This window comes from Bidens hawaiensis, unplaced genomic scaffold (genome assembly GCF_021521415.1).
Source record: "Bidens hawaiensis isolate Kalapana, Puna unplaced genomic scaffold, B.hawaiensis_p1.1 tig00023984_1, whole genome shotgun sequence".
Classification (NCBI taxonomy): domain Eukaryota; kingdom Viridiplantae; phylum Streptophyta; class Magnoliopsida; order Asterales; family Asteraceae; genus Bidens; species Bidens hawaiensis.
The window spans coordinates 206,035-223,561 of NW_027493768.1; the positions used below are offsets into that span (position 1 = coordinate 206,035).

The 17,527-nt window shown below is 38.4% G+C and overlaps 1 protein-coding gene across 2 annotated transcripts; it reads right to left on the minus strand.

The window, feature by feature from the left end:
- Positions 1-9,901: 9,901 nt before the first annotated feature.
- On the minus strand, positions 9,902-11,480 carry LOC143568377 (CASP-like protein 1). Of its 2 annotated transcripts, none has more exons than XM_077054550.1 (3): positions 11,048-11,480; positions 10,465-10,594; positions 9,902-10,295 (listed from the first exon to the last, which is right to left on the minus strand). In XM_077054550.1, the coding sequence occupies exons 1-3, from the start codon at positions 11,317-11,319 to the stop codon at positions 10,071-10,073; spliced, it is 627 nt and encodes a 208-aa protein (XP_076910665.1). In that variant the 5' UTR covers positions 11,320-11,480; the 3' UTR covers positions 9,902-10,070. The 2 variants fall into 2 exon arrangements, with proteins under 2 accessions (XP_076910665.1, XP_076910666.1); XM_077054551.1 differs by having other exon boundaries at positions 10,064-10,285.
- Positions 11,481-17,527: the final 6,047 nt, after the last annotated feature.

The window sequence follows — 17,527 nt, forward strand, 5'->3', positions numbered from 1 at the left end:
TTCCGATTGGCTATCATAATGTATACAAATGGCCGATGCCAGCTTAGGCCATCTTGGTATATCCTCGACAAATTGACGTAACCATTCTGCCTCCTCGCCCGCCTTATCTAGGGCGATGAATTCTGATTCCATCGTGGATCTAGCTATAACCGTTTGTTTAGACGATTTCCACGATATAGCAACACCTCCAAGTGTGAATACATACCCACTTGTTGCTCTTGTCGTGTCAGATATCCAATTTGCATCACAGTGTCCTTCGATAACTCCCGGATATCTATTATAATGCAACCCGTATTCCCGAGTGTATCTTAGGTACCGAAGCAACCGAATCATACAGTTCCAATGAATTGAACTTGGGTTGCTCGTGTATCTACTTAGCTTGCTCACAGCATATGCTAAGTCTGGTCTAGTAAAACTCATAAGGTACATTAAGCTACCGATAATTCTTGAGTATTCCAACTAGTTAACGGGTTCACCTCTATTCTTAGCTAGATGTTAACTCATGTCAATGGGAGTTCTAGCTACATTAGAGTCACTAGCATTAAACTTCTCAAGAATTTTGTTCACGTAATGGGTTTGACTTAAAACAAGTCCATTTTGGGTTCGTGTGATTTTAACTCCCAAAATCACATCCGCAAAACCCATGTCTTTCATGTCAAATCTTGTCTTTAACATATTCTTTGTGGACGTTATGATTTTGTCATCACTTCTAGCAATGAGCATATCATCTACGTATAGACACAGAATGACATATCCATCTGATGTGTCCTTCACATATACACATTTGTCACATTCATTGATTTTGAACCCGGCATCAAGCATAACATGATCAAACCTTTGATGCCATTGTTTTGGAGCTTGTTTCAATCCATACAAGGATTTTACAAGTTTGCAAACTTTCTTTTCTTGCCCAATGGCTATGAAACCTTCAGGTTGTTCCATGTAAATCTCTTCCTCCAGATTTCCATTCAAGAAAGCTGTTTTCATATCCATTTGGTGAACTTCCAGATTTATAATGGCGGCGATGGCAAGGACTAACCTAATGGAGGTTATTCGTGTAACTGGCGAATATGTATCAAAGTAATCTAAACCTTCTCGTTGTTTATATCCTTTGATCACCAACCTTGCCTTGTACTTATCGATGGTGTCATCTGGTTTCATCTTCTTCTTGAAGATCCATCGATATCCTAGTGGTTTACATCCTTGAGGAAGATCCACTAGTTCCCAAGTATGATTTTGTAAGATAGAATCTATCTCACATTCTCACCTTTGATGGCCTCCCTCCACTGAGGTCCTTCTGAGGAACTCACCGCTTGTTGGTACGTTTGGGGTTCCTCTTCTACCATGTAGGTAAGGAAGTCAGAGCCAAAGGATTTTTCAGTCCTTTGCCGTTTACTCTTTCTAATTTTGACTTCCTCTATCTCAGATTGTTCTCGAGGTTCATCTCTTGCACCCTCGTTTTCTAGAACAATTTCCTCAACCGATCTAGAAGAACTCGGTTTTCCTTTATCCAAGCATGGGAACATATGTTCAAACCATGATGCATCCTTGGATTCTAGTATGGTGCCTTTGTTTATTCCAGGGTTCTTGGAATCATGCACAAGAAAACTAAATGCACCACCAGGGACGAATATATCCTATAAATATACAATCCATTGTTTTGGGTCCTGTTAGTAGCCGTTTCGGTGGGTGTTACTACTACCTTGGCTAGGCACCCCCATACTCGCAAGTATTTATATAATGGTTTATTTCCCGTCCATAATTCGTATGGAGTTACATCTTTCTTCTTATTCGGTATCATGTTTAAGACATAATTCGCCGATAAGATTGCTTCCCCCCACATGTCTTGGCTTACACCAGAAACTTATCATCATGGCATTCATTATTTCTTTCAAAGTGCGGTTCATCCGTTCCGCTATGCCATTTGATTGAGGGAAGTAAGGTGGCATGAGTTCATGTATGATTCCATCTCTTTCACACAAATCAACAAAAGGTGAAACATATTCACCTCCTCGGTCACTCCTTACTCTTTTAATTTTCTACTTTAGTTGATTCTCAACTTCGGCCTTGAACAAGATAAACTTATCAATAGCCTCATCCTTACTCTTAAGTAAGTACACATAGCAATACCTTGTACTATCATCAATAAACATGATGAAGTACTTACTCCCACCACGAGTAGGAATTGCTTTTAGATCACACATATCGGTGTGGATCATCTCGAGGGGTTCGGTGAATCGTTCAATCTTTTTAAATGACGATCTTGTTTGTTTTGCTTCGACACAAGTTTCACATTTATTATTTGAGTCAATATCGAATGTTGGTATACAATTAAGTTTAATCATAAGTCGAATGGAATTAAAGTTAACATGACCTAGTCTACCATGCCAAACATTAGAAGACTCATGCAAGTAAGCAGAACTATTAGTGTTCTCATTCATTCCATTAAACACGGTTACATTTAGTTTAAACATACCATTAAGGGCATAGCCCTTACCAACATACACACCATTCTTGGTCAACACGACCTTATCCGACTCAATAACCATTTTGAAACCAAACTTGTTCAACTGCCACCCCGACACAAGGTTCTTACAAATTTCAGGAACATACAACACATTGGACAAAGTAAGTTCCTTTCCCGAAGTCATCTTCAAGATCACATTCCCCCCGCCTTTGACTTCGGCTGTGGTGGAGTTTCCCATAAAAACCTTCTCTCCATTCGTCACCTCTTTGAAAGTGCTAAAGAGGCTTTTGTCAAAACACACATGACGGGTAGCCCCCGTATCAACCCACCAATCCTTGTTATCTTGCCCAACCTAGTTAACTTTGGTGACCATAATCGAGAGGTTCGTGACCATAGCAACAAGGTTTTCAACCTCACGAACCATATTCACTTGTCAAGCATTTTCATTCTTTGGAAGCTTGCATTCATTGGCCCTATGGCCTTGCTTTCCACAATTATAACACGTTCCTTGAAACTTCTTCTTCCCAAATCTCCCCCCTTAGGACCAAGGTTGGAGCTGATGTGTTGTAAAATACACTTATTTTCCGCACCTTTTATCTACGTATTATATTATATTTTATGTGTTTTAACTCGTTTTAGATAGGTTTTACATATTAATCTTTATCTTGTAGGCTATGAGTGAAAGATTGAAGAAACAGAGCTTTTCGAGGAGTTTACAAGCCTTTTACGCATACGATTTCAAGAAACAACTCAAAGCCCGACCCGTTTACATCATGAAAAAGCCCAAGCCTCCTATTATATTATAACATAAAAAAAGAAAAAAAAAACCTAACTTGGCAGCTAGGGTCCAATCGGACTGGACAGCAGGGGAGAAAAGAATAAAAGGCTTTGTGCCGGCTAAGGTTTGGACTTTTGGCGGCTAGGGAAGGAAGAAGAGACAAGAACCAAGCCTCGGGATCATTCACCATCCGTTTTTACAGCCAAGAGCAGCCCGGAATCATCCATATCCTTTCATCTTTTTCATTGTTCATCAAACTTTATTTTCTTGATCAATTGTTAATTTGTTTGCAATTGTGTTAGAGATTGACTTGTTTATGATTGCTATTGATTGTTGCATGATTGTTAAGATGATTGAGATGAGTTATGCAATGTTTTTAATGAGTATTCATGGTTTTCCAAATATGATTAGAGGCTAAACTTGTTAGTTCTACCTAGGAATGATGATATTTGTTAGTGTTTGATGAGCTTGTTGGATTGTTTGATTGATAGATGTTAATTGTTATTGTAAAGTTTAATTTAGACATGAAATAGGTTGTGTTTAAGGGCTAGAAATTTTGGGTAATTCATTGCTTAAACCCCTTGTGTCGGTTAATTAGTTTTGTGTTGATTGATCGGTGCATTGTTTGATTATAGACTTTGTGTTTAGGGTTTGTTTGTGGTAGGTACAACCGTAGGGTTTTGTTGCGTGATTATTTGGTTAAAGTACAGTGGTTAGGCACCTTCTTAGAGACCGAGAGGTGATAAGATGTTAGGGTCGTCTCATTACCTTTGCATGCTAGAATAAGGATTGCGCGAGAGCGAGTTCGTTTCTTGTCCGGTTTAGGTGTTTTGAGCGACTAGTTGATCTATTTGGTTTAAGTTGAATTGTTCCTCTATCCTTGGTTGTGTAGTGTTCATTACCATTAGGGTCGAGTGTTGGTGAGACCGAGAGGTGAGTCAACACTAGAACATGTTAACGATTGTTTCCCGGTTTGGTCGTTTTAGCCGATTTTGAGTAGTTTAGGCTTGTTGAGTGAGACCGAGAGGTAATCCAGTGAGCCCGAGCGATCCTTAGTCGTGTCATCTGTAGGAACCGGTGTCTTGATATCATTCAACCCATTAGCTTGTTAGGCCTACAGTTTGATTTAGACCTAGGTAGACGTTTTCTCCATCCAAAGTCAATACAGTTAGTTTGTCATTAAGTTTTCTATTTTAGGTAACTTTTGTCAGTCAGTCTAGTAGTCCAGTTAAGTTAAAAAGAAATCAAAAAATCAATTAAATATTATTCTTAGGTAGGTCTTGTCTAGGGTTAGTGATCGTTAGCGTCCTTACGTGTCCACGTGTTCGATACTCAGACTTCCTAGGTCTATACTACTTGCGATTGGTACACTTGCCTGTTGTGTGTGGTTTTAGGATTCTTTTTTATATTTAAAGCTTAGTTGTGAGGGTCATTGTTATAGGGTTATTCGACGCACACCAGGAGCCTTTCCCATGAAATTTCTTTCCACCATTTTTATTACCCTTTGAAGATTGACCATGTTCAACAACATTGGCCTTTGCCATTCCAGGACCATCAATCCTTTTTAGAGAAATTTTGTTATCTTCTTCAATACGAAGACGAACGACAAGATCTTCAAGGGTCGTCTCCTTTCGCTTATGCTTGAGATAGTTCTTGAAATCAACCCAACTTGGTGGTAATCTTTCAATCATAGCCGCAACTTGGAATGTCTCGCTAAGCGACATTCCTTCCGCATGAACATCATGAAGAATAACTTGCAACTCTTGGACTCGGCTCATGACAGTTTTTGAGTCTATCATTTTAAAGTCCAAAAACTTAGCCACCATGAATTTCTTAGCACCGGTATCTTCGGTTTTGTATTTGCGGTCCAACGACTCCCATAATTCTTTGGCAGTGTTGGCCTTGCAATACACATTGTATAACACATACACCATACCATTCAAAATATAATTCCGGCACAAGAAATTCGAATGATTCCAAGCCTGAACCGCGCTCACCGAATGAGCATCCATTTCCCCTTCATCAACATGGGGAACGGTTTCAATCAAGAACCTCGCGAGGCTCAACGTGGTCAGATAAAAGAATATATTTTGCGGCCACTGTCTGTCAATTCACACCGGTAAATTTTTCCGGTTTCTCAGCATGAGACACGACTGTATTAGGCAGTGGCGTGGCCACATTGGCTGTGACAGCAACAGCGGAAGTGTCGATGGCAGAAACGGCAGTGTTCATGGACTGGGACATTCTGAAACGAAAAATATAGGAAGAATTAGTAATATGTTTAAGTTTGTTGGATATCCTGTATTAAAACTGTAACAAGAAAAACATAAGTAATAAACGTTAACGATTGAACCGGGCTTGTGTTTGACACAATTCCCTTAAACAGATTCGCGGTCTATTCCCAGGGTACGCCGATTCGAAGCAGCCGTAGCGTGCTGCCGGACTTGCGACTTGCCTGAAACGAAATCAAGAATAATGCTGCAGAGAGAAGAGAGAGCTGTGTGTTTTCGGTGTGTATTACACTTCTGCATATGGCCTGGTTTTATAACCACAAGATCATAACTGTATTATTCAACTCAATAATGACCCATTAAGATGCAATAATGGTCATTAGTGCAGAATATGTAACTGATCAATCATTAACAAAAATATAATGACTATTTACATTAACCAAATAATTATTAATGATCATTAACAACCATTGACCAGCAATTACGATTTGAAAATCTCAAAAATAAATGCAAAAAATCGCCTCACGCGAGCTCGGGTTTTCGGAGCTGCATTCGTGTTCGCGAGACGTGCGGGCACGCACGAGTTCGATAGATTTTTAGTCCGAAAAACCAAATTTGCACCCCCCCCCCTGCGCGCGGGTAGGAGTTGTAGTAAAACACATCACAAATTTTCAAATGTGTAGTGAGGATGGCACCTTATAAACCATTCTCAATTTTGTTCCCCAACCGATGTGGGACAAAGTTTCACCACTTCAATTTTTGAGACATTCATTCACACACACTTTGCTTAATCTTCCAACACTTCATACGTGTTTATTGTATTTCAGGTCACAGGTACTTAACGCGCTTAATTTGAACCTATACGAGCACGGAATGAAGACCCGGGATGTCCAGCACACAAACTGAGACACATATTTGGACCTGCTGAGTAAAGTGACCCATCGCGTAGCGCGATGGGTGTTGAAGGTGGGGCATCGCACTACGCGATGCCCTTTAATTATTAAACAGGCGTTGACTTTTGGTCCATCGCGTAGTGCGATGGACCAGGACAAGAGACCATCGCGCTACACGATGGTCCCAGAATCGTGAAAGTTAGGGTTTTTTCATATATCAGGTTTTGACGACCCTAGACGCCATCATTCACTTTCCATTCGATTTAGAGAGCAGCAAAGAGGAAAACCATCACTTCCAATCATCTCAAGGCATCATATATGTCCTATCACATCATAACCGCAGCCCGAGAGATACCGAGATGCGGCTAGATCCTTCAAGTCATGCCCGGGATGTAGAGTATTGTATTTAACAGTTTTTCTCATGTATTAAAAATGAATTATTTGTAACCATCTTTGATTAATCTGTGAGTATTAATGTCTAGTATTGTTGTGCACTCAATCAGTTTAGGTTTATTTTGATCAGAATGATTAGTGTGCCAGTTGCTATGATAATTGCTTATAGGATTGTTTTGACTAATTGAATATGATGAAGCATACGTTTGCCCTTAGTTGAGTCACACTGGCAGGGACCGTTTGATAACCAGTGCCGTGTGTTAGCGAGCGTGGATGCTAAGGTTTATCTAGTTAGTCAATTTGTGTTGATCATTGATAGTTAATCTGTTAAGTTGCATGAGAGAGTTGTTAGTTTACTTACTTGAATCCTGGATGTAATTTGTCTTTGTTAATTGCTTGAAAGTTGTTTACTTGTTTGATCAATATTAAAACTAAATCGTTTGCTAGTGTGATCAGCACTGTTACTTGAATTACTTTATAATGTTAGGAATCAATTTCACTGTACACTGACCACATACTCCTCGTGGTTCGACACCCTACTTACCCTGACTAGCTTAAGATGATTAGGACACTGATTTACTTATTTTTGACTAGATAGCGACAATCTAGCATCACTACTCTCCCTACTCTAACAGATTCATAGGATTAATATTTATCATGTTTTCTATTACTTTTAGCCCTGCTTGCGGTGCGCACATATGATGTATATATGTGTGAACCCTCGGGTGGGCAAAAGTGAAATTGCACTAATTTTGACGTTATTTTACTAATCTCGTGAAAATAACGTTAAAAGTGACGGACGGTTAATCAGGCATCATGTAGTGGCGTTGATAGCCGAAAGACAAGGGTACATGCACCGATCAGCCGGTGTCCCGATGATTGAGTGCTATGTGCCTTATGTCCAAGGCTTGATGCAAAACTACTATCGAGCCGGGGGTCTCACCGGAAGCAGCCTCTCTATCCTTATGGGGTAGAGGTAAGGCTGTCTACATCTTACCCTCCTCAGACCCTACTATAGCTTTGCTATTGGTGGGATATACTGAGTACGATGATGATGATGATGATGTTTTCTATTACTTTCATGAAAAACTGATCAATATGTTATCCATATACGATTAATTATACAGCACGTATTGAATTCACTTTTCTTGTTATGTTGACCACCAACCTAGCTTGTCTTCATGCTTTAATCAACGTACGTTTTTTTCTGGTAAACTGATTCAAAAGTTATACATAGATTAATCTTGTAATCATCAAGCTTGACAAATAATTACATAAACTTTTCAATGTCATTTTAAAAAAGATTAATAATTGAAAATAAATAGTATATGAAACATGTATAATTTTGCATACATAAAATGCACCTCAAGGTCTAAAAGCCACATGCACCAATTATCTAAGTTTAGATTGTGCATTGGCACTTTAATTAGTTTGACCATAACATATGGTTAGCTTGAGGTTTGTGTCTTCAAATGTGGCGGAAAGATAGACATGAGAGTTTAGGTGAAAAGTTTGTCACATTTTGTTTTGTCCGCTAAATTCTTTTTAAGCCGTCGCATGTGCTTAATAAGATATCCAATGAGAAACTTAGAGGAAGTTATGAAAGCCTTACTCGTTCCACTTGCATCATCTTTTCTACTAAACCAATTAATGTTCTCTTTTTAAATTTCCACGTTAAGGCTTTTTTTAAGGAAAAGTTTTACTAAAGCGTGTACCAAAATGCGAAAAGAATTTATTATATTGTTTTTCTATTTGAGTGATTCGTTAAGTACCGAATGATCATAAAGCTAGTGCATGACAAACAACAATTGGTCAATGGTCAATACGGACAACTCTAAGCATTTAAGTATTTAACGGAGTACTCTAGCTTTATTAATATCCATTATTGGAAAATATAGATTACAAGTTTATTAAAACAAAACTTTATAAAAGAACATTTTAGGTAAATAATGACAATATATGTGTGCGATGTTTATAATAAAAAGGTAAAAATGGTGACAAGTTATCAGGAAGTTACATGTAGATCATAAAGGCAAAATACGTGTGACCAAATATTTAGTTCTGATGATGGGGTAGCCTAATTACCAAAGCTAAAGCAAATAAGCATATCAACAATTACGAGCTTCGAAGATATCAACTCCCTTTGTTTAAAAAGGGAGGCTGCATGTGTGTGTGGGTAAGAAAGAAGAGATTACCCTTACTTGTTCAAGTGATCGAGCTTGCTCCCAAACTTTAGATGAACAAGAGTCTTGCACTATAAAACCAGTTTTGTGATAATATTTACTTGAATTAGTTAATTGAAAACCAGTTTTAAGATAGGTGAGATAAAAAGTGAATGAATTTGTATAGTATCGGGATATGACGGGGTAGGAAGAAAAAAAGTGATTTGAGGATGATGTACAGGAAAATGATAAAATAATGCACCACCACCCTAAGTGATCATATTACATATTAGGCAAAATTACCCGAATAAGCAAGTGACTAAACTTTTTATAAAAATAGGGAAAGAAAAATAGCGTTAGACTCCAAAGGGCAAAGTTGCTTAAGCGTATTTCAAGGTTGTATGTGACAATGTGTTTAGACTCCAAAGATGCTTAAGTATCAGCATATAGACTACAATTGTGTCTAAGCGTATTTCAAAGTTATAAGGGGTAGTGTGTTTAAGCTTCAGAAGTGCTTAAGTGTCGGCGTATCAGCTACAAATGTGCCTAATTGTATTTCAAAATTGTATAGATCAATGTGCTTAGGTTCCACGGCTGTCTTGTGAAGTGTTGGTGCCTAAAGGAATTATACGTCTATCTCTTATTGTTTATGCCTATTGTTATAAGACACTTTTTCTTTGCATGATTTACTGTTTTTTGTAATAATTTTTCCTAAATAGTTACATCATTTCTAGACAAGTATAACTTTATAAGTGTGACCGTGTTAACTTGATTATACGAGTGACAAATTTTATTGTTTATACTTTATACATTGCTTTACACATCAATAATTAAGAAGTTTTTAAGTGTGATAAAATTAATCTGTTTATTTACATGAATAGCGGACAAAAACGATATGCATGATTAGTTTAATAATGAACATGTTCCAATCAAAACATAGAAGCGAAAAACAATAGTAAAATTTTCAATATAAAATCCTGGCTACTTAGCTCTCACCATCATAAAATACTACAATAATCAACCATGCATCAAGCATGGATAACATTTTTTCTACGGATAAGCCGAATAAAGCAAAGGAAAACATAGAAAATACACAAATCCAATCCCACGTTAACCAAGCAAGAACACATAACCGATCCAAAACTATCACCTTCCAGCGTTTCTCGCCATGGCGCCAGCGGAGGTCCAAATGAGCAGTATGAGCATCGACGAGGCTAGAACCGCCATTACTCCAGAAGCTGCAAGATGGTCACAGAACTTATCAAAAATATTGCATATTTTCATCCAATGGATATGAGGGTTTCCTTTGAGTGCTTCATATGCCACTCCTCCCCCAGCTCCTGTTGCAGATGCAGTGATTCCTAACAAAAACTGCACACACAATAGATATATAGCTTCGTTTAAATTTCGGGTTTCACAAAGAAAACAAATGATTAGTTTACTTGAAAGGTTAATGTTATTTTCGGTGCATGAAACTTATTTTAACTCTAATATGTGTGACTGTTTTAAAGGTGTGCTCGATCTTAGTTCAAGGTCGTACGGTATCGAGTAGTAGGAGTTGTAACAGCTGGCCTGTTGAGATTCGTTCTTGCTTCTTCAGTGCTGAATATGATAAGTAACCAGTGATCATGCTATACAAGCCAAGAACCGAAAATGCTGATACGTAGTACCTGCATGCCGTCGATGAAATAAAACACATGATTAAGAACATATCATTAATACTGTTCGATCAAATCATTGGCAGATCGACTGTATAACGAAATAAGCTGAAGCTTGGGCCCCGTAAGGGCCCATAAAGGTTTAGCTTCATTTAACTTTAGCTTTTGACAATGAGAGTAAATAAGTAGCTAGTTTGCTTATTTTTCACTAAAACGCGTTACATATCTAATGCGTGTGATCATATGCCTTTAGAAATCGCATATAAAAAATGTGTCTTGTCATATTCCTGGGTGTTAGCATAGTAAGCAAAAATGTACTCTTTTGACAAAAAAAAATCATAATTTAGAATCCGTTTTAGACTCTGAAAAACTTGAGCCGGGCATGCCAAGTTAAAGTGATATGTTACTTGCTGTTATATATAAATTAAATGAAATATACCATAACCAACAAATGTATTTACTTACGTAAATGACGCGGAGTGAGTGAACTTTGCATCAACGCGTATCATCATGACTGGTGAAACCGGGATCCTCTCAGATTGTTTAGAACTGACCATAACAACAACCCCGACCAACGAAAATACGAACATCAAAGCCCTCAAGATCACATCCACCTTCCTTTGATTCTCAATAGCAACCATGCCACTATTAGAGACGTACCTTGTTAATTTTGATGACCACCTCACCGAAGTCTGCGTGGTGGCACGTGGAGGAGCTCCAGTCTCGGTTGATGCCATGATTGTTGGATAGTAGAGAGCAGCAAATTGAAGTGTATGGGATGACTGTGGTTAGGATATTAATTGCCATAAACTTAAATAGATAAGTGATTTTGTTTGTTTGTGAAGGGTTTTTTAAGGGTTAATTAGTTGTCACGTGATTAAAGGAATACCTTTATATCAAATTAATATATAACTAAATTCGGTTCTTAATGAGTTAATGGTTTATATGTACATATATGTCCAAACTAATATTACCAAGAGCACCTATAATATTTGATTTACTATGTGTGATAGGAAACCACCAAGAACTTCTATATGATTTCTAGAAATATTACATGTAAGAGTTATACCATATGACCTGACGGTGGTATGATGCTTGTCCCTATAATAATAGTGTAGGTCAAATCCTTGCAATTGCAAGACTATATGGTGTTTAGGTGTAAGAAAGTGTTCTTCAAAATAAAGCGTGTAAAACTTGATTATTTTTTAGAGTGGCTAGCGAACTCATCAAGTTTAACTAAATATTTTGTTTTGATACAAATATGGGGATCAACCATTGATGTTCTTTGATATTTTGTCCTCCATTAACGTTCTTGGAGCTTTGTTCTGCCATTTTTGAACCTTCAAGGGTTCTGCCATTTACAGTATAGTGTAATTATATTGTAGTTGTAATTACATAATTACACTATGTGTATATGTAATTACACTAATTGATTCTCACAATTAGAACGTTAATTTAAACAATAGAAATGGCAAACCACTATTGCCGAGTTCGGCCTTTCAAACTTACTCTGCTAATCGCTATCTAAAACCCTCAAAACATAACGTAAACAATACACGAATACAAATGTATTATCATAAAAAAAAATTAATACTTATTGCTCAAATAATTATTGGAGCCCACTAGTATAGAATGCTAAGGAGTTGTTTGGCAGTCTTATGCTGAATAATGAAAGGATCTGATTGATTAAAAGATAGCCACTGAATTATTCATGCATGTCTCTGAAACTTAACCATTAAAAGATTTATGAACCATTAGTGTAAACATAAACACTCATATACCTCTTACCAATTTAGAGATAGCATCTTAATGGAATCATTAAGAGGCTGCCAAATAACCACTAAAAATTTATACCAAATATTTATACAATGGGAAAAAAAGGTGTTTTTAAGAGTTGAGGTGGTGAAATTTGAAATCAATGCTCCATATGATAGAATTTGGACCAGTTGAGACATTTATGTTCATAAACTTTTAAACTTAACGTAAGCCGTACCTTTTTAAAGTTGGGTTTTTTTTTCTAACTCATTTATATGCATCCCGTGTATAAGCCACTAATTCTTGGATAGGCTACTAAGATAGTCATTGTAACATGCTTAATTTCTAAAACGGTGAAAAAAATTAACAAATGATTATCCATGAGTATTATTTTATGTTGTATGCATCTTACATAATCAATACCAAGCATTAAAAATTTAAAATCAGAATAATATATAGATCATATGCCTCTAGTAATATCTTTCTTGATCGTACTGGATGGAAATGATTCCATTAAACAAGTGTGGAGGTCCGGAGGAGCACATGATCAACAAAGAAAGAACTCATAAGGATATGAAGCGATAACCTGATATCATCACCACTAGAAAATTTACTTTTAGCGATAATAATATCACCAAGATGCATAACTGACGGATCGGTCAAATCCAAGAAAAATATATATAATATAAATGTTAAATATTTGTTGGTGATAAATAAATAAAAATATCAACAACAAGCATGACGACAAATCGTTAAATCCAAATGGATTGTATAAACCATTAAATATTTAAATATCCATCGGTGATTAGGGATGTGGATGCGCATGAGTCGGTTTTGGCTCAAAACCATAACCATAACCGGAGCTTTGGTTAACCATTGAATGATAGCCTATCAGCTGCAGTTAAGTTGGTTATGGTTAATCGGTTATTGACAACAATTCGGTTCGATCAGTTACCCGTAGAACAAAACTTTTGATACGGGCTAATTTTGAAATTTTACAAGCTCCTCAAATCAAAACCAAACATATGTTTAACTAAACAGGCTAAAAACTATACCCATTTAATTAAATCAAATATATATATCGGAAAGAATAAACTCTAACCCAGCTATTAAGTCTCTTTAACCGTCGAATGTAGACACTCTAGTATTTGGCTCCTAGTGATTGAAGTTTTACATACTTAACTAATATAACTTTGGATGTACGTGTTTAATTCACTCAGATAAACTTTGAGGGGACAATATAAGTTAATTTGTTGCATTATTTATTAATAAATTAACAGCATGCATAATGCTAACACGGAGAACTAGTAATACTGAAAAAGCCGAAAATATGTTCAACAGATGACTTCTAGGAGAGCATGGGTGATATTTTAATTAAGTTTATTTCAAATTGATACAAGTTCGGTTCAATTCTATTAGATCGGTTAAATGATGACACACATCATAACCAAACCCGCCCACATATCTTGGCTCCATTGCTGAGCTCCTAGACTTGTAATATGTTATAAGAATTAAATTAAAATGAGTGATTAACAACCGTATCACTCAACATAGTAAATCAAATCAACAAAGTCAATAGTTATCTACCATTCTCTCCTAGAATTACTCCATTCCATATTCAAATTGTACAATCAATATTCAGTTGTAACTTACCATATTTCTCTCCATGTAACTAGCCTAGTATTATTATTTATAGTGTTGTAAATCATTAATAAAATTAAGAGAGATTTACCTTCTTTCATGGTATCACCCTCAAGGTCTTATTCCCTGTAACTCTCAAATCAGCCGATCACCCTCACCATCATGACCACCAACGCTTCCTCCTCTTCCTCCACAACCATCGAAACTAAGCTTCCCATGGCCACCAGTCTCCACATGCTCACAATCAAACTCTCTTCCACTAAGTACCTCTATTGGCAAAATCAATTACTGCCTCTTCTCACCAACCAAGAGCTCCTCGGCCATGTCAATGGCTCTATCCCTCCACCCCCGAAATCAATTACCGCTACCTCTGTTGAGCAGCCTAATCCTGAGTTCACGGCCTGGTCGATCTCCGATCAACAGGCCATCCTCATTCTTAACTCTTCGCTCACCGAAGAGGTTGTTGCTGAAATTCTTGGCTTAACCACGGCTCGCCAAATCTGGACCGCCCTTGAAGCGGCCTACAACAACACCTCCCTTGAACAGATGCATCTGCTCCGTGACAATCTTCGTCGCTTGACGAAAGGATCCTCAACCGTAGCCGATTATGGTCGTCAATTCAAGGCCATCTGTGATCAACTCTCTGCTATTGGTCATCCCGTTAAAGACACAGACAAAACTCATTGGTTTCTCTGTGGTCTCGGGTCTACTTTTGAGAGTTGGTCCACCGCTATCCTCACCACCCGCGATCCGCTTCCCTTCCGTGACTTACTCACAAAAGCTGAGAGCCAAGAACAATTTCTTTTGGCCATCCCCCCAACCAACCCTCCCGTGGCCTTTATTGCTCAAAATAACCAAAACCGGTCCACTGGCTCTTCCCAAAACCGTAGCCAAACACGTGGTTCATCATCCGGTTCCTATACCCGTGGTCAACCATCCGGCTCCTCTAGCTCCTCCTCCAATGGAACCCGTCGACCACCCCATTGCCAACTGTGCCACACCAATGGACACTTTGCAAACAAGTGCCCAAAACTCTCATCCTTCGTGGCCTCGGCTTCTGGACACGAAGATATTGCTCGTGCCTTTTACACTCAATGTCATGTTCAAAACGAGGATGCTCCCGATTGGGCTGCCGACACGGGAGCAGACCGTCACATGACCGATGACACAGGTAATTTATCTTTTTTTTTCTCCTTACAAAGGAGGGTCTTCGGTCACCTTTGGTAATGGTCAATCTCTGCCCATTACTCACAAAGGTCATGTCTCGTTAACCAAACATGTTAAATTAAATGATGTTTTGGTTGTTCCATCCTTAACCCGAAACCTTCTTTCTATTAGCAAGTTGACAAATGATTTTCTTGTTGATGTTCTTTTTTCTAACTCCTTTTTTGTTATCCAGGACTAGAAAACAAGCCAACATCTCGCTCAAGGTCGGTGTGAAAACGGTCTTTACGTGCCCCGGGACAAGTCTTTTGCTTTTGTTGCTTCTGTTTCATCTAATAAAGCCTCATTTGAATTGTGGCACAATCGTTTGGGTCATGTTGCTTTTGACATTATTCTTGTATTAAAAAGACTTGGTTGTTTATCTTTTACATCTATTTTACCTAAGCCTACTTTATGTTCTCCATGTCAACTTGCTAAATCACATAAATTGCCATTTACTATAAATGAAAAACGTGCTTCTTTTCCTCTAGATCTCGTTCATTGTGATCTATGGGGACCATCACCAATAACTTGTAAAGATAGATATAAATACTATGTTGTGTTTGTGGATGACTTTTCTAGACTCTCGTGGTTGTATCCTCTTAAGCACAAAACCGATTTTTATTCGGTCCTTCAAACTTTTTTGCGTTTTGTTCAAAATCAATTTTCACGCAAAGTAAAGGTTTTCCAAAGTGATGGTGGCACGGAATTTGTCAATAAATACGTGCGAAAAATATTTGATGAAAATGGCACATTTCATCGTTTTTCGTGTCCATATACCGCCCCTCAAAACGGTCGTGCCGAAAGAAAGCATCGACACATAGTAGAAACCGATCTCGCTATGCTTTTCCATGCGAGTGTTCCTATCACTCATTGGATTGATGCTTTTAGTTCCGCCACCTACATAATTAATCGCTTACCAACTAAAATTTCAAATGACAAATCTCCATTTGAAATTTTATTTTCTACGACTCCAAATTATTCAAACTTTCGTGTATTTGGATGTCGTGTCTATCCATACCTACGTGATTATGCTCCCCAAAAACTTGCAACTTGAAGTATACCTTGTATTTTTTTAGGATACGCTCCTCAATACAAAGGTTACAAATGCTTCGATCCTATATCCTCACGTATGTATGTCACTCGGCATGCTCGATTTGATGAAAACTCATTTCCATGTGTGGCTAACTCCTCACAATCGGATATTGCTTCATTATTCCTATCCACTTTTGACGAAGCCACAATTGTTCCTCACCCTTCGGCTCATACCACACCCGATGAGCCCATCCTCCCCCTTAAACCTACGGCCCAGTCCAATCAAAATGATCCATCAGCTTCCTCTACCCAGTCCTCCCTTCCTGAGCCCAACTCCTCGGCCCAATCTCCATTCAATCAACAAAGTCCAACTAACTCCACCACTCAATCCTCAACCACCTCCTCCAATTCATCGGCCCAACATCAACAACTCAACTAACTCCAACTACCTCCACCATTCAATACTCCGCTTGTTCTCTCTGTGACTCATAACCCATTCCTTCTTCCACCGATATCTCATCATCGGTTCATACCCAATCCTTACAACATCACCACTCTCCACCACCATCACCACCACCATCAACACCACCCCCGTCCACCACCCCTCCCCCATCTCTAATCTCACCCGTGCCCCCTCCCCTCCCCATCTCCCATTGCATCATCTCATCCTATGACAACTCGTTCTAAAGTTGGCACCTTCAAACCCAATCCGAAACACACGTCCTATCTTGCTACCGTAATGCACTCTTGTCTTCATGCGGCACTTCTTACTAACAGTGTCCCTAAAGGCTTCAAGAGTGCTTCAAAACACTCTCATTGGATGTGTGCAATGCAAGATGAGCTTTCGGCCCTCACCCGAAATCGCACCTGGTCCCTTGTGCCTCGCCCACCTTCTACAAATATTGTAGGCTCCAAATGGGTATTCCGAACCAAATACCATTCGGATGGATCACTTGATCGGTACAAAGCACGTCTCGTTGCACATGGCTTCACTCAAATACCAGGCCTAGACTTTAATCACACGTTTAGCCCGGTTGTGAAAGCATCCACCATTCGCTTTGTTCTATCATTAGCCGTCATTAATCGTTGGTCTCTTCGCCAACTAGATGTAAACAATTCGTTTTTAAACGGTCACCTTTCGGAAACCGTTTACATGGAGCAACCTCCCGGGTTTATCGACCCCAAGTTTCCGAATCATGTGTGCAAACTCAATAAAGCACTCTATGGCTTGAAACAAGCTCCTAGAGCTTGGTTCCAACGGTTGAGCTCGTTTCTTCTATATTTTGGTTTCACATGTGGCCGTGCCGATCC